We start from the raw sequence: 22365 nt of genomic DNA, 5'->3' as shown, positions 1-22365 counted from the left end.
TTCTCAATCTGAAAACCAACAAAAACAAATTTATCCTTCCCAAAAGAACTGATTGTCATGTATTTCATGGCCAGTCATGCCTAATTTTTACTCACCTTTGACTCTCTATTATCCTTCCCCTCTCCTCCAGACCTAATTGACAGCCACATCTTGTTAACTTCTCAATTTCTCTTATGATAGCTTGGTTCAAGTTTGCTTTATTCTCATCATATGTGTCTCATAAATATCTTTAAATATGTCATATTATTATTATACTGAAAATTTCTTAAAATTTTGGATAATGTTTAGTTCATTAGTGATGATGTCCTACTCAGTAGAGATGACGCCTTATGAATTTTGAGGCCACATCCACTTTGGATGATCAGGGACGGCTTTGTCCTGTTTATACTTTATCTTGAGGTATAGGTGAAATTTTTAGGAGATGGGAAAGAAGGATATTCTAGAGGAGAAAAGAGCATGAACAGCGATGTTGAAGTAGGAAAACTCAAGCTATGTTCAAATAATTTCGAGGATTTCAGTTGGCCTGGAACTTGGATCAGCAAGGGTCAAGAGTAAATCGTGAACTGCAGTAAATTGGCTAAGAGATATTTGTTTGTTTGTTTGTTTGTTTGTTTGTTTGTTTATTCAGGGTAGATAATCAAAGTTTGGGGATGAGAAGGTATGTCATAATAAAAAACTAAAAATTTAAGTAAGTTAGTAGTGGTATATAGAGGTGAAGAGGATAAAGCCAGAAGACAGTAAAGCTAGTTAAGATGCATTTTCAAAAGTCCTGAAAGAAGATAATAAGGACCTAGATCAGGGATAGCAAATAGTTTCTTCTTTTAACACCCATTCTAATCAACTCATAATGGCTACCTAGAAATACTGTGACAAAAAACTATTTAATCACAACTCAGTAATGAAGAGTACCACACTGTATCAGTCACCAATGTCAGCCACTGGAAGAGGAGGTAAAGAGTAATGGCTTACCTTTGTCTAAACTAAATAAAATTCTGACCAAAAAAAAGTAGGAAGAGATTCAACTAGACAACATCTCCTGATAGCTTCTTGTTTGGAAACTCTTTCTCACTCTAAGACTACAAGTGACCTACCATGTAGCCTCTAGTCTTTGCACTCCATCTTTAGTTACTAAAAGACCATTCACTCAATCCAAATCCTATTTTCAAGATCCAGCTAGAATGTCACCTACCAGGAAGTATTTCTCCTTTGAAATCCTACAGCAATTTTGTCTGTCCCTCTTTGCACCATTTATCTCTTCCTTCTATTTTATGAGGGTCCTAAGTGCTAGACTATGAGCTCCTTTTGATAGAACTCATGTCTGATGTATCTATGTATCTCCCATAGCACATAGTATAGTGAAGGCAGTTATATGGTGAGCACCTGAGAAAATAGAGAGGAATCCTAGCCTAGGACGTAAGCTTTAATTTCCAGTCTCTAATAGCCTATGAGATTTTCCATATGAACACCATTTCTACAAACTTGACACGCCTAAACTTAATTGCCCTATGTACCTGCCAAAACAGTTTCCATTCCTAACTTCCCTTTCTTTCTCCTAATTATCTACATTTCAAATCTCTGATTCATCTTTAACTCCATTTCCTTTGGCTCTCGCATCCAATAAATACTAAATCCTCTTCATTCTTCACTCCCTCTTTGAAAGATTCTTCCTAATTATCTCAATCTGCTCAAGTTCTGCCCATTCTTCAGGGCCCAGCCCTTCACCCACCACATTTTATGTAACCTTTATTGATTATTCCAGGCAAATGTATTTTGAATTTGAAACACTAAGAATATTTGGTGATTAATTCCAACTTTGTGACATCTCTTACTTTTTAATTTGTAAAATAATTCTTGTATTAGTGACTGACCCATTTACGTGTCTATACTTCATTTAGCTTCATTTGTATTTCATTTATCTATCTCATTTATATATGAACTCCTTGAGGGCAGAGACAATGTAGTCCTCCTTGGTGCATGCTAAAAAGTTTCTATTATAATACTTTGCACTTAATAGGTGCTTAACATATTTATTGAATATATACTGGAATAATACACGACGTTAGAAAAGGAGTGTTACTTGAACTAACTTATAGTGTGTGTGTGTTTGTGTGTGTGTTTGTGATTAACTTCAGACCTCATGTTTCAAGTTAATGAAATATTCATTCAAGAAACATTTATCTAGTATCAAATTATCTAGTATTAAATTCGTGTCCAGAATCAAAATATTAATAAGATGCCACCACTTCCCTTATTAGTGTAAATAAATGTATAAATAAAATATACAAGAAATGCATATGTAAACACATGTTCACGTAGGCACATAGATGTTTACATTGATATTAATTATGTAAAAATCAATAGTCTAAGGAAAAGTTTTAAATGAGGTAATTTTTAGTACAATTCTACCCATGAAACACCTAAAATATGTATATATTTGTAGTTAGAGCCACTTTATGAGAGTCCAGTTGAGCTCTGCCTAATCTTTTCCTCAGGTCCCAGGGGCTCTACTGGAGCATACTCACCGGGCAGCTCTCCATGTTGGTAGGGCGGTGAGGGATGATGAAGGATAGGACATCTAACCACTCAGGGCAGATGTCAGGGGTATAGTTCTTATTTTTACAACTAGTCAGTATCACAAAGTAGTGTGTTGGGATGGGAACACTGTTGTTGACTACATATCTGAAAAAAATAATTGAAAGATTTGATGTTATTATACATTTACCTCTGAAGACTATAAATGTGTTTTATGTATTTTTAAAGAAAGACCAAGCTAAATATAATACAAGAAAGCAGATGAATAGAAAATGCAAAAACTTATCATATATTTTTAGACTTCAATGAGCCAGAACAGAGATCTATAGAAGTTCAAGTTTGCTTATTTTAACATTATGGAGAAATATTAGAATACAAAGAAAAGCAAACTATGATATTATGCCACCTGTGTTTCCTAGTTTTGTTGACTTTATAGTTTATAGTGACATTTCCTGACAGAGCAGGGGCTGAAAGAGCCAGGATTCCAACTCTAGCCATGCCCTTCCACTAGATATTGAGATGTGTTCCAATCCTCTAGAATTCTACAACTTACAATGTCTTCTCAACTTCTGCATGGAGGTGACCTGTGCTACCAACTTCACAGTGTATACATGGGAATAAATCCATACAACTGATATGACGGTTCTTTAGTTTCAGATAACAAACACGAAAGTGCTGTTAAAAGTTTTAAGTACAAAATAAAGTTAAGCTATTAGTATGAGCCGACTAAAGAAAATATGAGCTGGATAAGTACTAACATATTATTGTAACTTAGAGTTTCTCCATGAACTCAGCACTGGACTGCTTGGCTTTTTATCCTGGCTTTACCACTTATCGGTTGTTGAACATAAATGAGTTACTTCTCTCTGCTTCATTTCCCTCATCTCTAAATGGGGGCTAATAGAATCTAACATAAAGATGTTTCATGGATTAAATGAAATATACATAAGTGCTGAGAAAAGTACCTAACAGGTACTAAAGTGCTATCAAAGTGTTTGCTAGGATTATAAATATTTGGTGAAATATAGGATCAATAAATCCTGAAATAAGGACAAGACAAACAAAATAGAAAAAGACCACACAGTAGTTACATATGTTACTTTACCTGAAGATATAGGTAGAAATCATTGTTTTAAATAATCTATGCTCAGATTACACAATTGTGTAGTTTTGTCCTTTATACATTTTTATAACAAATAGAAATAATGGATGAAACTTCTGAAACTCTCTATTCCTGTGTGCTGCCTTCAAAAGTAATTCTTAGCAACCAGTTATTATCAGATTTAGTACAGAAATGTACGGTTAAGTAGGACTGCTTTTCTACATGAAGCCTACAACCTCTCTGGAACATACTTTTATGAACCAGTCACTATTGGACAATTTTATGAATTGTCACTACTTGATTGTTTTTATTTATTGCTAGATTGATTCCATATTTACCAATAGTAGAGTGTCTTAACCTTAACCTTTACACATTTTTCCTTTGCCCATTAGTTTAGAAATTTTCCAAACAAAAATTTTGCTAAACTTTTCCTGGACATTTATTCTTTGCTCATTAGTTAAAACTTTTTCCATATAAAATTTTCGCTAAATATTTAGATAGACTAGTTGAACCTAGTCAATAACAACACCTTTGTATAAATATACTATGTAATATTTAGAATACTGAGCTTTCATTCAAAAGATTGAAGTTTCCCCTTATGATATCCTATTGCTAAACTAAAAGGTTCATTTAGTTTTAAATTACTTACTCTGTAATTTCACTTGGAGCATCAAAATGACCGTCGTAATTATAATCAAATACTGGTCCACTAACCACATTTACTCCATTTCTTTCCATGGCATATTTTACAAGAAGAACATTGTGGAAATAATCCCATATTTCTAAAAATAAAATAATGAGCTGTTAAAAAAATCTACCTTTATTAAACATGGAAATATTTTCTATTATATAGACAGGTATGTTTAAATAGCATTAAATTCTGCTTCAATATAGGTAGTGAGGATTGGGTAATTCTGCAAAATAGAATGGACAAAATAGAATGGCCACATTGATAATAGTTTTCGTTGTTAATATCGTTGCAGTCTCAAAATTACAATGAAATATGTCTTCAAGTTTCTTGCCAAGGCTGAGTTGCTTCAGGGACAGTGAGTATTAAAATATGGTCAGAACACACATACTACCTTATTAATTATGACTCTAGGGATTTACTTAGGATGAATGTCATTAAGATTTTGTTTTATAAATAGCCCTTTACAGTTACATTAGGATAAAAAACAAATCATCAAAACTCTAGCAACAGGTCACCCGAGTCGAAGTAAGTTGAAAAAAATTATGTCAGAGATCTTTCTTATTTCTATATTTAAAACATTAAAACAAGATGACTCAATATCAGGAACAAATTGCAATTAAAGATGTGTTTAGTTATAAGTTCATAGAGTCACTTAATCATTTTTAAATTAATAATCTAAATATATACTTACTTTTGAATGCTTCATACATAGGGACCAAATTACTTGTAATCAAAGCATCGTATTGACTATCAGAAGTTCTATTGTTTGCTGCAAAACAAGTGAACTCTATTAAATCTAGCCATAAGAGAAAATACAACACACTACATAATAGGCACATTACTATTACATACTAATCTAAATTTATTAGCAGTCAAAACATGGAAATCCTAAGTCCTCTCCAATAGGGGTAATCAGTAATGCAGGCAGTTTTATACCTTTGATACATGTAGTGGGTAGAATGGTGACCCTCAAAAAGACATGTTCAAGTCCTAACCTTCCTATACTGTGACTGTGATAGATAGAGAAAATGAGGTTATCTTGTATTTAGGGTGGTCTCTAAACCCAATGACTGGCATTCTTATACAGAGGAAGTGTTAAGAAGAGGAGAGACCCAGGAGAGAAGGCCAAGTGAAGATGGAGGAGATTAGAGTGATACGGCTGCAAGCCAAGTAACACCTGGAGCCCCCAGAAGACGGATGAGGTAAAAAAGGATTCTCCTCTAGATATTCTCCTTAAGAGAGAGCATGACCCTGTCGACACCTTCATTTTAGACTTCTGGCCTCCAGAACTGTGAAAGAATACATATCTGTTATTTTAAGGGCACCGAGTTTATTACAGCAGCCCCAGGAAACAACTATAATACCGATGTGAATGCATAGTTATTAAACATGCACAAAATAATAAGGCTATTATAAATAACTCTTAGAAAATAAAATTTTCTTTAAAAAGTGAGTTTTAATTCAGTGAAGACTACTGACGACACTACAAATGATTGGCTCTGAGGACTCATGGACACACCATCCAGCAAATGAGTGCTGTGTATGCTCTAGAACCCCAGGTCCTGCCTGCCGGCTGAGCCACTTGAGTAAAGTGCTATGTCCCTCTGTGCTTCATTTATCTAATGGCATCTATCATGGAAATATTGTGAAGATTAAAAAAGTTGCAAGCCTACACATTGGTATTATAATACTGTTTATATTTAAACTACCCTTGGGAATATTAACTAAAATTTAAATCCAAAACCAGTGTGGTTGGACACCAAAAAGCAATGAATATGTTGTTGGTTTTTAACTTAAGATTTCACATATTGTTCGCAGTCCTCAGATAGCCTAAAATTCTTTTCTCCTTTGAAAACTAAGCTCCAGAAGTTGGGAGATCAATATAATATTAACTCCTTTTCAGAGAAAAATAAGAATTAGCTCACAATGGAGTTTTTAACAGACAATTTATAGTGGAGAGTTATAAGGAAGTTTTGTTTTATCCTTAATTTTTTTTTTAGATAAGCTATTTAGTTATGAAATTCCTTTGTTGAGGCACATATATACATATATATATATATATATATATATATATATATATATATATCTATCTCATGGCCTAACAGATAAAATTTTATATGCTTATTTTAAATTTTTTATTAATAAATCATTGCAACTATTTAAGGTTTATCCTAGTATTTGCTTAAGTTTGGTAGCTCTAATTGTCTCTAAATATTTTAATAAGATATATTTATTTATCCTAATTCTGTGTTAGAAGTTTGAATTAATATGCTACTTGTTCTCATTAAGCCTTTTCTTCCCCACTGTAAATAATCTTAGAATCTCTAAATTATAAATCTCTAAATTGACCTCTTTGGTCATGGCTTCCAGAGAAATGAAGCCAAATATCAGGAGTGAACCCATTCCCAGAAGCTGAAATTGTTGAAAATCTCATGGGTGAGTTAAGGAAAATGACATTTCCTGCTGAACGGGGAAGAGATATGAGTTTTAGAAAAATCAAACTGGCATGCTCCCAAGAGAGATGATTTCTCAAAAAAAAAAAAAAAAAAAAAAGTTTGGTTGTATAGCATGAGTGAGAGGCTTGAGTTCCAGTCTGATTTCTTTCCACAGGCACAGCTGCATGCTTGATGCAGGCCTTAGCTTGGGCAGTAGCCAGAAGAAAAAAAAAAAAAATGTTTTTAGACACTTGTATCCCTTTCCAAATAATCTGTTTTAAAATTAAACTTAAACCTGCCGAAATTTCTGAACATCTGGGCCAGATTAGAGCTGATGTGTGGTTCCCACTGCAAAATTTATTAGTCTTTATTATAGCTGTTGCACTGCATCGGGCCAGCCCACAACCACTGGAAGCCTCCTGGGCAGCTAGTTTAGCCCAAGCAGATAGTTTCGCTGGGGAGTATATGTTTAAAGCACATGCCCACATCCAGCTGATGAGGGCTTTCTAAGCTGCTACTTTAAAAAAGAGTTATACTAACCAGGAGGATAGAGGAAGCCGTGGGTGATATTCTTGTGTGCTAAATAGAAGGAACATTTTTGGCTCTCAGAAGGAGCAATCCTGACATCAGCCCGCAGACAGTCTGGGACAGTGGGAGGAAGAGGCGATGTGTCTCCCTGTTGAAAGAAAGAAGAGGAAAAAAAAAAATTACGCCCCCAGTTGTGGCTCACCCACCGCCTTATATGGTTTGTAACTTCCCTAGAATGTTTTTCATTTAACCTTTTCCTATTTTCTTAGTGAATCAGTTCTACGCAAGCAACAAAAATGGGTGTCTTCAGCAATGTTTTCTTCTGTGGTTCCCTTCTGGTTAGGGACACCAGGAGGGCAAATCAAATACACCTTGGAAAGAAAAACTTGCAGGATAAAACCTGAAATGAGAGCAGAGGGCTAATGGGAGCTACTGCTAAAAACCAAAATCTTTCAGGATCTAACTTTAACATGGCGATAGATGTTGTACTAACAAATAAAAATAGAAAATAAAATATAAACTTTTCTTTTAATACATATTGAACAAATGATAGTATTCTTCAGTATGGCCAGAATGTCCAAGAAATCCTAAGATTAATTTTAAAAAGCTATAGTTGTCTAAACTTACTGGTTTGGGGATTTCAATAAATTTGTAACTATGCTTTATCATGAAATACAGGAATTTTTAAAATAATTTTCTTTGTAACTCTATTTAATGATTAATAACATAATTTATTCACTAGTAGGCATTCTATAAATATGCTGCCTAATCCTATTATTTAAGGTAATATAGTATTACATTATAAATTTTGATTAGCATATAAATATAAGTAAGTCAACATTTAGCTATTCATTTAATTTTTTCAGAGATTTTGGTTTACATGTTCTCTACTGCTCACAATGTATATATTTCTTAACAATTTTTTATAACACAAAATGAAAGATTAAATCAAGATGTCCTTCCTCTCTTCACTGCATTGTACTAAAAGCAAAAATTAGTTATGGCATCTAAAATGTATATGGTAACCATTTTATCAAGTCATCAGATTCTATACCATAAACTTACACAGTGTTATATGTCAATTATGTCTCAATAAAGCTGGGGAAAATAAATAAAATGTACAGGATCAATTTACAAAGGAAAAGGCAACATACTGTGTGCCATAGTTGTAGACAAGAGAGTACCATGATGAGGTATAGAATAGGTAGAAGATGAGATGAGGGAAGTCTGCAGAGAGTCAAACAGAATAGACCGCTTAATATACTGCAACATTACAATTGGAAAACACCATACAGAATTTGAATAGGCCTCTCAACTTGATTGAACACACTTATCTCTGCTCCCTTCTAAAATCCCATTGAAAGGGCAGTAATGATTAAGACACATAAGGGATGATAAGAAACTTTCAGAAGTTGAAATCAAATAAATATATTTGTTTACTATTTTAACCCAGCTTAGTAGACCAGTAAACACTGAAAGCCTATGGTTGGGGAAAACACAAACAAGCTGATTTCTATTGCAGAACCACAAGGTAGAATCTGATGTCTCTTAAAGACAGGGAATGTGTGTAGGGACAGAAATAGGATAGGTTGAAGGTTTATAAAACAGCCTAAACAGAATCTTTACTCACTGGAGAGGTTGAACCAGAGGGATGATCAGAATAAAGGACACAAGACACCCCAGAGAGCAGGTGCACCATGTTGAAAGCAACAGAATTAAATAAAAATCTATATACTGAATGGTAAGGTTCCCCACAGTCTCATTGTCCCCATGTAGTCTGCCAATCTTATACACTGGATCAGATTAAAAGTGACCCTTTTTGGAAAACCACCCTGAAAGGACAACTATAGGATACTTACAACTGAGAGTCCCCAACACAATGATTGATTCTCATCCTGATCAACCTAAGCAAAGCGTGTCAACTGGTGAGCCCCAGCCATGTAGCTTAGTGCCTCATCATTAACATATGAGATGACAGTGAAGGACTACCAGACATTTTGTGGGGATGAGTTAAGAAACCAAGAAGCAAAAAAAGACAATGCAGAGAACAGAATAAAACTCTCAAAAAGACGAGAGTAAATATAGCATCCACCATCCACATAGAAAGAAAAGAGAAAACAGGAAGTGCTCTTGGAATTTTAAATTATGACAGTAGAAACAAAATGTTCAATAAAATATATAAGGTGAAGTTGTAGCTATATCTCAAAATGTTGAATTAAAGACAAAAGATGGAAGAACGTAGGGAACATATAAAAACAGAGGATTCATCTAGGAAGTCTAATGTCCTATTAATTTTGGAAAAAAAAAATATATATATATATATATTTCTAAACTTCTAAAGCTAAACCATCATTTAAGTATGTAGATTGAATAAGAACCTTGTGAGACACATTAAGTCTCAGAAATGTATCTTCCCTTTATCCTTTATCAGGCTTTCTCAAGCTCCTGAGTGATACAGTCCTCCAAAACAAAAAGTAAACCTAGAAATATGAAGGTATCTGTGTTAGAGGCAGTAGATTAGTTCTCACCATTTATTTCACTTTCTTGGTGTCAGGCACTGGAAAGCTAAAAATATTTGTTTATATCTTTTCAAAAATCTGTCTTAGTAAATAGTTCTGAATGAGCAAGTTTCTCCACTTGGCAGGCATAAAGGGGCACATAAAGATGTTGCGAAATGGGAAAACAAAGAACATTGATCGCTGGTGGAGTCAGCCTCATAGACTTTCAGAACACTGTGAGTTGATGTTTCCTATCACACAACTTTATCATTTTACTCTAAAATTCACATTTACTTTTACTTGAAGAAATGTATAATACATAAAGGTAGCCGTGGATATATTTTTCATAATGTAAGAAAAATGAAATGGCTGTATTTAGCAGTTCAACTTATAGAAATGTTAGGGAGGGAAGTTTATTGTATTTTTAATGAGATTGCAGCTGTAGAAGTTATGTTCAAGCAATTAAGTTGAGCAAAGGGGCAGAAGGTTTTAGACTGGGGGAATGGAATAGGATGATTTTAGAAGAAAGTACTAAAAAGAGGTTATTTCCGCTAACTGAAAATCTTGTTCCTTACATACCAAATTTGAACCCCCAAATGTAATAGGTGCATCAAGACTGAGAAGGCAGGATGTGGCCTCTTTTACAAAGGAGAGATTATGTAATAGGCAGCCCTCTAGAAGGTGGGAGGGGAGGTCTGGTCACGTCATTTCTGAGTCTTGGGCTCCTGAGAGAAGGCAGAGTGAACCATTACTTCCTGAACCTCCTATCCCACCTCATGCACACACATAAACAGCTTCAATCCTGCCATCTTTTCAGAGTTCCTTAGAGTTTTTTAAGCCAAGGAATAGTCAGAAAAACAATAAATAGAACTTAGAAAATCAGGTAAAATCCGAACTCTCTAGTTCTCAAAATTCTTCAAGAGAAGTAGCTGATGAGCATAGATAGGAAAGTGAGATGCTTTCATTTCCAGTCTGACAAGGAGATAAAATAAAACCTGAACAGGGGATAAAATTATTTCTATTGAAGTTATGACCTCTATTTACCTGTAGATGAAATATAAAAGCTAAAATTTGTTGATTTGTATATTAGATAGTTATGATCTTGCCTGTATATATATAACTATATACATTTTAAATTATTTTTCTGGTCATGTGACTTTTCTACAGGGAAATACATTTCTTATAGTTAAAAAAATGTTTGAAATACACAGTAATGCTCTAGTTTTTAAAGACTCACAAAACGTGATTGAGTCATACTTTATAATATTGGACCTAATAAGCTTTAGAAACAAAAAGAGCTATTTCAAAATGCAATTACATGGGTGATATATAAAGACTGTACTAGATTTTCTTCTCTAAAAAAGTTCTTTGATTTCCTATTAAATTTATAAAGTATAAATTCTAAATAATCACAATGCTTGCTCTTTTCAAATGTTCAACTAGCTACAGAAAAAAATAGTTCACGTCTTCCTACAGAGTAGGCTCAGAAGCAAAACCCATATAGAGACTGATCAAACTTAACCATTTTGAAACAGTTGTTGTAGGACCGTGATTTCAAATCACAACTACTTCCCCCAGGGCTCTTCTGAGATAACAATGGCAACAAAAATTAGAAAACCCACCAAAACCACAGGAAAAAATTGCCCCATAAAAAAAGATACAAGCCAATTGGGCCCATGCCCCAAAAAGTGCTTATTTAAAGTCTGATTTTTCAAACACAGAGCTGATTTACAACAGTTTTATGTGAATCTCAAAACATCCTTGTATGTAATTTTCTTGAACCACAACATACTAACAGAGTAATTTCTGAATTAGAAAGCAGAAAATTGCTAGAATTCCATCCTGTCACATGGAGGGAGAAGTACACAAGTAGTTCTGTGGGATCAGTGAAAGGACAGGAACTTTTGGTAACAAAGAAGCTAGTTTTAAAACAATAACAAAAAAGAATTGTACTAAACTCCTAGTCTGAACCCACTTAAAATCTTTCCGCCTTGGGTTTCCGCTAAAGCTCATAGAAATTCAGGAATGCAAGATTGCAGGGGAAAGCATTAAAAACATAAACATTCCACACAATCCCTGGTACCTGGGCTTTTCAAAAATAGAGAATTGAATAATAAGACTGGCCTTGAATATACTGACACTCTCAAAACAAAAACAAATTTAAATAATTTTAATGAATAAATAACTTCATATTGTGGTTTCATAGTATGTTTCACATACATTGAGGAAAATCACAAACTGAATATTTTGCACACTAAGAAGGTAATGCCACTACTGTATAGGAGGAAGAAACTTTCCTCTAGTTTTCTTTTCGTTGGTCTAATAATTAAATCTACCTGAGACAGAGTAACAAGAGAAAATTACCAAATTTAATTACATACGTAATGAGAACTTCACATACACGAGAGAGTCAGAGACCCCATAAAAATGAGAGGTTCATAGACAGACGGGGAGAGTGAGGTACACACGGCACTCTGAGCTAAGGCTGAGGTAAGGCACCTTGGGGCTTCACAGGGGACTAAGGTCATTCACAGGACCATAAGAATAGCAGATGTTCAGTAATTAGAAGTTTGCCCTGCTCTATAAGTAGGTCACAAAAAGTTATTTCTGGTGATAACTCTTATTATGGGCAAGGCCCCTAATTTAAATTCTTTAAGGGAGAAGTAAGAGTTTCTCATAAGCCTGCAGGGTCTCTATTGCCTTCAGCTCAAAATAATTCACATGCCAAAGTGGCCCATCTTGGGCAGGCCTGTTCTGACCCCTTTAACTATTAACCATACATGTGAACTCAGGTAACTGTAAAACATATGTCCACATTGGGAATCGGCACTGGCGCTCTCCTACCACTGACCACAATTTAACCATTGTCGGCAGCGGACTTGGCTTTCAGAACACACGAAGATTTAATTAGCAGTGAGACAATACACTTATTTTTCTCCAAATATCTCAAACTGGAACAAGAAACTGAGATAAACTGGATACAACCAATCACTTCCTTTCCCTAAAATTGGTGGAGCATCTGCACTCAGCAAGAACAGTAATGAGTTGAGGTCTGTCGTCAGAATCTTTGGATCTAAAATACGAAGATTTCCTCTTTAAAAACAGCTTCCTGATTATTTCTTTATTCTTCTGCTTGAAAGTACTGCTTTGTCTTTAAGAATGGTTGTGATTGATACAATGTTTTCATTCTGAAAGCATTTATTGTGCAGCTCTAATGTGCTAAGGATACATTAAATAAAACCATCCCTGCCCTGAAGGAATGTTTGAGCTAACTTTTGGCAGACTTTGCTTTTGTTTTAATTTATATTTCTCTGATTGTTAAATAGGTTTAGTTGACTGGCTCATATCTTTTGCTCATTTATTAACTAAGATGTTTGTCATTCTCTTGTTTATTGGTAGAAATTTATTAGCTATTCTAGATCCTAATTACTATTCTGGATCCTCATCAATTGTTTCCTATATGCAATGAAAATATATTATCCCATCCATAACTTTGTCTTGTCATCAGATGTTATTATTTATATGGTAAAATTAATCAATCTTCTCTTTTTTTTTTTTTGTTGTTATTATTCTTCTGTCCTAAGAAATCTTTCTCTATCCCAAGGTTATAAAGATATGCACAAAAGAAAATATAGATTTTCTGTTTACTCTGAGGTCTATAATGTCCCTTGTAATTTTTTGAAAAGGAGTTTCCCAGGTAGTGAAGAGGACAAAGTATTTAAGCAACTGGATTTTCAACCTCAGTCTGGAGAGCCCTGTGACATAGCACACCTATAAGTGTAAGTCTAGCATGACCTACTAGAGTGCTAGATCCTTCGGGGAAGAATTACATCTTATTCACGTTGTGTTCCTTATGCCTGCTATAGTACACAGCACATAGTAAAGTATTTGTTAAATATTCAGATCCAAAAGTCTTTATTACCTAGTTACCATGACCTTTTAAGTACAACCCCCATATACTTAGAATACACCAAATGAACAGTGTGCCTCCGTACTTCCTGTTGCTTCTCTTTGAAATCTTTCCCACCTGCCTTACCAATTGGCCGACTGGCCTGTAAACAATTTTTTTCAGGTGAAACACAATGTGTTCCTCTTTTCTACCCACATAACACCTATAAATATCTTTAAGCAATGCCTGGAACATTGTCTTATGAGACACAGGCCAGTGAGCTTCCTTTGGGATCTCTACTGAAAATCAAAATTCAACTCTTAGAATTATTAGAGAACTACAGTTGTTTTCCAGCCTGTATAGATCGAGAGACATAGGAATTTACCGGTTTGGGGACTGTGTATGAGCTCCACATGGGCATCCTGATAGCTTTTCCAAATCCACTGACATAGTCTCTGTGATAAAGGAGACAGTGTTCTTTGTTCTCCTGCATAACCCTGGGCCTTCCAAAAGGCAAATTTAGTTTCTCTGTTGCTGTGACTAAAATAAAAAAAACAAAAACAAAAAACAACAACAACAACAAAAAAACATAAGATAAAAACATTTGTGAAATTAAGTGCTTCTATGCATAATAACTACAATTCTCTGATGGCTTATTATGTGCCAACTAATCTTAGAAATATTTTACGTATTTAACCTCTTTTAATTCTTACTCCAACCCTATGAGGTAGGTGTTATTCCATTCTATGGATTATAAAACAAAGATTTAGATAAGTAATTTAGCCAAGAGCTAACAGCTCACAGCACATATTTGAAGAGATAAAACCTCAAAATCCAAAGTATATACTTTATAACAAAGAGGATCCACCTTAATAATTACATTAACTCATTAATTTTCATAACAACTCTGTAGAATAGGCATCCCTATTTTACACATGAATACTTAATGTTTAATACAAGAATACTTAAAAAAATGATAGGTAATAATAATATTGCTATAGGCCAGGCACAATTCTAAATTCTTTCCATAGGTTAACTCTTTTAATCTTTACAACTACATGAGGCGGATACCATTATTATAGATGAGGAGACGGAGGGACAGAGAGGTGAAATGATTCTGTCCAGGTTCCACAGCCAGGAAACAGTGGAGGTAGAACTCAAACCCAAGCAATTTGTTCTGTTCACATCTAAGAAAGGGAAGAGGGGACTGTATATAAAGCACAACCATTTCAAGGTTATGCTCTGTTCTGCTTTTTTCCTGGAACCATTGCAACAACCCCAATGCTTGCTATGGTTGTTACTAGTTCTGGGTTGGTGTTGTTGTTAGCTCCTTACATTGGCAATAAAATTTTTATGTCCAAAAGGCCCTGTGAACCTGTTTCGAAGGATTCTCAAAAGGCAATATTGTGTTTTGTTTAGGTCTAAATATCAAAGACATGTTTTCTATTGACTTACTTTCATCTTGAGTGAGATTTAGCATTTGATTCACCTGTTCTTCAGAAGCATTCTGCAAGATAATGTGGAATGAAGAGAAAGTAAATCAAGGTAATAATATATATTTTAAAAGGTGATCAAGATTATTTCTATAGTAATCATATGAATGTTTTACCACAAAACAAAGGAGCCAGATTCATTTGAATATAGATTCCAATTCTGCCACTTACTCAGAAATATAGGGATACTACTATTCCTCAGAATACTTTTCTGTGAGAGTTTGCAACAATATAATTGATAATGGAGTAAAGCATTCTGAGTACAGTTGGAATCATTGGGATAACAACATACTAGGGCTTCTCAAACTTTAATTACCATATAATTCACTTGAGGGTCTTGTTAAAATGAAGATTCTGATACATTAAGCCTGAGCTCAGTGGGGCCTGAGGTTCTCGATCTCTAATTGGCTTGCAAGTGATGCAGATGCTGATCCGGGGACCACACTTTGAGTAGCAAAGGGCATTCTTCACAGAGAAGAATTGGTATTGCCACCAGGAAGACCAACCTCCTGTGACTGGGCAATTTACTTTGATTTTAGTTGTCCTTTATTTCTAAAATGGAGACTAAAGCACCTGCTTTGTGATGTTTATTATTATTTATTATTTTATTATTATGTGGCAGTTCCATTGAGATTATCTGTAGCAGTAGATAGGAAACTCACACCCCCACTCCGATCTTTCTTGTGGATTTGATTTTTATTGGGAGGCTTGACTGAGTGGACTTTTGTTCCTTAAAGCCTCTTTTGTTTGCTTATTTATTTATGGATTTATTTATATGTGGTATAATATTATTTTGAGGATTAGAGAATGTAAAGTCTTTGCTGGCTCCTGGCCCTAAGGAATAATTCTTAGCTGACAATTTATTTAGCTCTACAACCACATTTTGAACTTACACCAAATATTCCTTGATACTAGTTTTAGCTTGACAGACTTCTGACAGCTGGGCTCCAATTCCATTCTGTGCCCTACTCATTGCTCTAATTCTCCCAGGTGGGCTTGGTTCCTGCATTCTGAGCAATTATTCTGACTCCTTGCTTTTGGGGGGCCTCTCCTCATACTGGAATCTCACCTTGTTGAAAGTCTCCAGGGATCTGAAGTCCCGCTCCTGAACTTGGCAGGTCACCTGACCCAGTAAAAAGACCTTCCCAAAGCTATCTGTGAGCCAGCCTCCAAGAGTTTCCTGAAGGGGATCCTTCACTGCTACCCAAAGGAACACCTTCTTTTTTGAATGCTAGACTTCTTGTTGAGTAAACTCCACAGCACTCTCCCTATGGGTGTGCCTAACAGTATATCACTATCTCTGCACTGTCCTAGTTATTTCTGCTCTAAATAACCAAACATGGCCATCTGATTCTTAAAATGTAAGAGGGATGGTTTAGAAGGGAAATGGGGAGGGGGAGAATGTCGATAAGGATAAAAGGGGTCAAATATATGATGACAAAAAGGAAACTTAATTTTGGGTGGTGAACACACAATTCAATATACATATAACATATTATTGATTGAAACCTGCATAATTTGATTAACTAATGTGACCCCGATAAATTTGATTTAAAAAGAAGGCAGTCCTCAAAAAGAAAAAAATAAAAGTGCTCTAAGATTCAACTGTTTTGAATGCCGACAGTTAGCTTAAAAGGGATTAACAATTTCCAAATAGTACTTTCCAGTTTACAAAGTGCTCACATAACTAATCTTACAATATATCTCTCATTTCTAGATAAGGTTCAGAGAAATCACATACATGTATACATAGTAAATATTCAAGCTAGAATGCAAACCTAGTTGTCTGCTACCCTGATCATAGCTTAGCTAATCCCTTTACGTTCTCATAGATATATGAAGTTATTACTTACATATTTTAGCGTAGGGCATGAACAATTTAGAGTATCTGTGGGCAATGGACTAGTAAAGCCACAAACTGAAAACTTGGACACTTCCTCTGCATGAGATGGCTCATAAAAAGGCACCTTCAGAAGATGGTTTAAACTACCATGGGTACCATTGTTTGGTGCTGGTTGAATGTGTAGAAGATCTGTTTCAAAAAATAAGTTCAAAGTAGACTTAAATTGGAAGGCAACAACATCTATGTAAGAAATAAGAGAAACCAACATCCACTGTTCACTTTAATAAATTCTGCTGTGATGCAGTCTCATACTGCATAAGCCATCTGGTTTCCCGACTTTCTTCCCCTAGAGTTTCCATCACCTACTCTTTCAAGAGAATAGAAACAGTGATTATAGATGAGTTGCAGGAAATTTCAGGAACTGTTTGTTTCTCCAAAGAAAAACATCATTGCTTAAATGATCACTTTGTTCCTTAAGCATATCATAGTTTTCTAGCATAAAAAGCTATACTTCTGGTAAACATAAGTTTAAAGAAGTTAAATATTCTTACTTGCATTTACATAATTATATGAAAATTCTCTAGGGACAGATACTTTTAAAAATTAAAAGAGTAACTTTTATTTAATATTTAGAAAACTTTTTCTAATTTTTTAAATCAAAACAAAACACAAATATTTTATAAACATAGCCTCTTAAATGGCTCCTGCTGAGCACCACCAAATAGCTCTCTCCTGGAGCTGGAATCCTACCAGCTCCTTCTAAGCCTCCCTGCACAGAGAACTGAAAATTCAGCATGGGAACCAAAAATGTAAGTTGTTAAAGCAACTAGACATTATTTTCAAATGGATACTCTTTGCTCTCCAAGTACCATAGCTTTTGACAAGATTAAAAGTCACAACTGTGAATATACTATGTCTGATTTCCTGAAACTAAAGATGAAATTACAACTTACTCATTACCTTGCCTTGATAAATGACTTAATACAAATATCTAAGGTAAGCATGTAGGCAGAAAGGTAGGTTAGATTTCTCAAAACTCTAACTCTTTTAAGTTTTTCTTAACATTGAGGGTAATAAAAAATGTCTATCCAAATAGGACTTTCTTACTGTCCTTTTGTGCCAGAAGCTTTCTCTCTGTAATTGTTACAACAAAATACTTGTGTTTTTAGGCATATTTTTTTTCTTTCAAAAGTTAGAAGTGTGACTTAATTTATCTAGTTTTATTAAATTCGATTTTTGTATAGTAACTAACACAAAAACTGGTCTCCTGAGAGCTAATGTTTAGCATTACTAGAAAAACAAAAAGAATTCACTCTTACAGCTGAATAACTCTCAATAAAAAATAATTCTTTATCAGATTTTCTACTTTCTGTCTTCTTAGTGCAGAGCCTCCATCTCTGGTATTCAATGAATCACCAATTTTGAAATAGATATTTTTAAAATTTTATCCCTATTTTGCTGTCGAATTTATATAGATATACTTACCACATACTAGGTTATAGACTTCAATATTGTCAAATGGTTCAACTTCAGTCTTCTCTTTAAAACTGGGTCCATATGCCAAAAAGAGAGCCTAGGCGACAATAATCCTATGATTACTAGATGCCATCTAAACTCAAAAATAGATATTAGAAGAGACACAATTTTCTTTCTGTAATAACTCTCCTATTTATATTTAGGCCTCCATAAGGATTTATTTTCAGTTTTGAAGATGATTTTTATATTATTTCCATCTGTGATGTTGTACCAGTCTCGATCAAATATAATCCATACTGTGTTTATTTTTTCTAAATCTACCTGCTTCTACAATATCTTATATGTCAACAGACTAAGAGAATACAAGAAACACTGGACAACCAAAGTCAGCACAATTCTACAATATCTGGACAATATAAATTAGAAATTCTGCATTATATATTCTTTTCTTTCATATCATTGATCAAATATGTTAATACATGACAAAAAATATTGAAGTTACTGAACATTAAATTTTTGCACAACTTATACGAACCCACTGATTTTTCAAATATATCTTCCCTTTACTTATTTTTAGGATGAAAAGGGCTAAATATTTGAATTTAAATTTAATTAATTGATGTTAACTTAATTATACTTATATAACATTTAATTGTTTTAGATTACAAATACCTAAAAGGAAAGTATAAGGCATAAATAAATAATTATTTTCTGGTCGCAGAGGGATATATATATACATTCTCCCCTTCCCCAAAATAATCAGCAAAAAATTGGAGGCATAGGTATTCCTTACAGTAATTACTTAATTATCAGATAGTACCCTAATTAATAGAGATAGTTACAAAGACTTGTAACTAACATCATTACAATGTTAAGAGTCAGTATATTCATAAAGAGCCTAACACATTTGTATCCATTTGGAATGGAGAGTGTGTGTGTGTGTGTGTGTGTGTGTGTGTGTGTGTGTGTGTATTTTAGAAATATCACCTTGAAGGCAGTACAGATGGTGGGTCTGTGGGGGTGACAAGACAATGAGCAGGGTGAGTCACACTGAGGCTATTGTAGTTGTCCAGGAGTAGGAAGGTAGAAATATTTAAAAGGTTGAATAGAAAAGGTTTGTGACTGCTTAGATGAACGCAGAAAAGAAAAGAAGGAAATTAAATAATGCTTAGGTTTATTTGTTGGGCAACTGGGTACATAGTGGCACTGTTACAGAGAGAGAATGCAGACCTAGAAGTGTATGTGTGTGTGTGTGTGCGCGCGCGTGCATGTATTACAAATTAAACTAGATCAGACAATCAGGTTGCAAACATCATTAAGCTGTATGTATGGGAGAATACTGGTTACACTTTAATCATGGACTCCTCCAAATAATTTCTTTCCTGGGATTCCAGAACACCTCACTCCCAGTTTTTCCTTCCTCACTGAGTCTACTTTTAGGTCTCTTGGCTATTAACTCCTTTTCTCCCAACCTCTTCAAGTAGCAGTGCTTAGGGCTCAGTACTTGGTTCTCCTCTTTACCTATACTCAGTCCCTGAGGATTTTATCTAGTCGCTTATCTTTTAAATAATTTACATACCTTAAACTCTATTGTTTATCTCCCAGTACACGCTCTCTTGAACTGCTTATATAACATCTCTACTTACATGCCTAATAAATATTTTGAACCTAGCATGTTCAACTGAGCTCTCAATAAGCTGCAGCCACAGCTGAACAGCCTTTCAACAGCCAACAAAGACTCGAACTACCCCCCGACACATCACACACACTCCCACCTCAGTGCGTTTGCAATGGCTGTCTCTTCTGCCTGGGACACTTGCCCCTCAATGAAAGTTATTTCTTTCACCTTTTAATTCTTTGCTTAAATGTCAGCTCAATGAATCTTACCCTCTCCACCTTATTTAAAGTTTCATATTGTTGCATGGCACCACAAAACACCCCCAATTTTCACCTACTCTGCTTTACTTTTTCTTTATTTCCCATAGCATAGCACTTACCCATAACATACCAAATAATATATTCCTTTATTATTCCAATTGTTCATAATCCCCTGTTAGAGTGAAAGCTCCATGAGAGCAGGGATCTTTATCCGTTTTGTTCACAGATATATTCAAGAACATTACCTATCACAAAATAGGTGCTTTATAAATATTCATTTAAAGAAAAAAAGCAGTAAGTTACCTCCATGGCCTTAAACTTATTGTCAAAACCATGGTTGCCTCCTCCACAGGATGAACTTGATTTACTCCTATAAAGAAATAATATTATTATACTCTGATCAATCTATTGATGTGAGATCTTATAGCAAACGGGGTTTTAGAAGATTTTTATGTAGCTTTTGTTTTACGTAAGTAAATTTTTCTGTCAACAACAGGATAAATGTAGTTATTTTGAAGCTCAAATTCATAACCACAAAGGAACAAACACAATGGTAGAAGAGAAGGAAGGAGAATTCCACAGTCTGCAAAAAGAATTCCAAAGCCTTTGGCTCTTAGACATTGATGAAAGGATATTAACAAAGACATAGATTTAAAAAAATCGTCTTCATGTTTACCTGTACCCTTACACGTTAAGGTCTGTATGATTAAGAACAATTAATATGTTACTTTGAGCATTTCGGTGCTTTAGAATTAAATTTTTAAATCTGGGAAAAAATATTGATTCCTATTTTATAGCAGAGAAAATAATATAAAAGTGTGAATAAAGACTACTCAGGGTAAGTTGATTATGACACTTGGTAAATTCAGAGTTTATTTTTAATTTATGAGATTTTCTTCCATAGTCTGTTGCTCTATTAGTTGAATGACTTTTCAAATCTAATTAATTTGTCTTTTGACTACTTTTTGATATTTTAATCTATGAATTGAGCAGTATCAGTAATTTTATATGTAGTTGGGTTTTATAATTGAAAACAAAATAGCAACAAATGAACCTCAATTTTTTAAAAAGCAACAACATTAAACTGGTTTAAATTAGGTCTCTAAAGTGAAAAAATGACTCCTATTTCCAAACATTAGCTTTGTAAGATTTCTCTTGCTTCCACTCTCCAAGGGGCACGCGCACAGCACACATACTCTCTCTCTCTGTCTCTCTGTCTGTCTCTCTGTCTCTCTCTCTCTCTCTCTCTCTCTCTCTCTCTCTTCTTTGTCTTTAAATTTGATTACCCTAAGGTGCCAGTTCATGTCCTTAGTTAATTCCAATAAAATTATAGGTAAAACTTGTTTAAAAAATATTTTTATTATTATTGCATAGATATTTGGTTCCCTAAATTTACTAGAACTATTTGATTACGTATAACTAAGTTTTAAATTCTGTATGAAAAGCTAGAGTATTCATTAATGAAAGAAATGTTCTTTTGAACAAAGTCATTGATAAATTTTCTAAAATTGATCCTTTATCTTTCTAATTTCAGAAAAGTCTGGATTTTTAAAAGAAATATTTTCAACTCCTAACTCAACACTATTAGAAAACTTTAGTAAATATTGCAAAGCTTTATCTGAACCAAAAGATAAAAAATATTGTTTGAAAAAGTTCTATTTTCTATCTCAAGTGAAAACTTTAGAAATTTGCTCTTCTAACTGCTCTGTTTATGTTTCCAACCATTAATTTGGCTCTGGAGATTACATATGAAAAAATGGAAGCTGGCATTTGGAAAAAATGAATAGATTTTATCTGCCATAATTTAGATCAACTTCCAAGTACTACATAAAACCTTTTGGAACAAATTCTTTATCTTCTTCATGTCTAATTAATAAAGTTGAGATCAAGGCCAGGTTTCTCTACCACAGTTGGGTAGTGATACAATGGGAGATGAGCAAGACTTCTTTCCTGAAGCCCACCCAGTTGCCAAAGTCTATCTTCCTCTGCAGTACTGTTTA

The 22365-nt window shown here is 34.3% G+C and overlaps 1 protein-coding gene across 1 annotated transcript in view; it reads right to left on the bottom strand.

The window, feature by feature from the left end:
- The window catches only part of ENPP3 (ectonucleotide pyrophosphatase/phosphodiesterase 3), a 60467-nt gene that overhangs the window by 3162 nt on the left and 34940 nt on the right, over nt 1-22365 (bottom strand). Inside the window, exons 16-24 of the mRNA XM_016129407.2 lie at nt 20669-20735; nt 18497-18584; nt 17022-17200; nt 15131-15182; nt 14061-14215; nt 7301-7436; nt 5017-5094; nt 4284-4416; nt 2523-2679 (exon numbers count right to left, since the gene is read on the bottom strand). Coding sequence (XP_015984893.2) covers nt 2523-2679; nt 4284-4416; nt 5017-5094; nt 7301-7436; nt 14061-14215; nt 15131-15182; nt 17022-17200; nt 18497-18584; nt 20669-20735 — 1045 coding nt within the window. The remainder of the gene's footprint in view (nt 1-2522; nt 2680-4283; nt 4417-5016; nt 5095-7300; nt 7437-14060; nt 14216-15130; nt 15183-17021; nt 17201-18496; nt 18585-20668; nt 20736-22365) is intronic.

Source organism: Rousettus aegyptiacus, unplaced genomic scaffold (assembly GCF_014176215.1).
Source record: "Rousettus aegyptiacus isolate mRouAeg1 unplaced genomic scaffold, mRouAeg1.p scaffold_m13_p_1, whole genome shotgun sequence".
NCBI lineage: Eukaryota > Metazoa > Chordata > Mammalia > Chiroptera > Pteropodidae > Rousettus > Rousettus aegyptiacus.
Note: the sequence above shows the minus strand (reverse complement) of the source record. Positions and strands in the feature narration are given on the sequence as shown.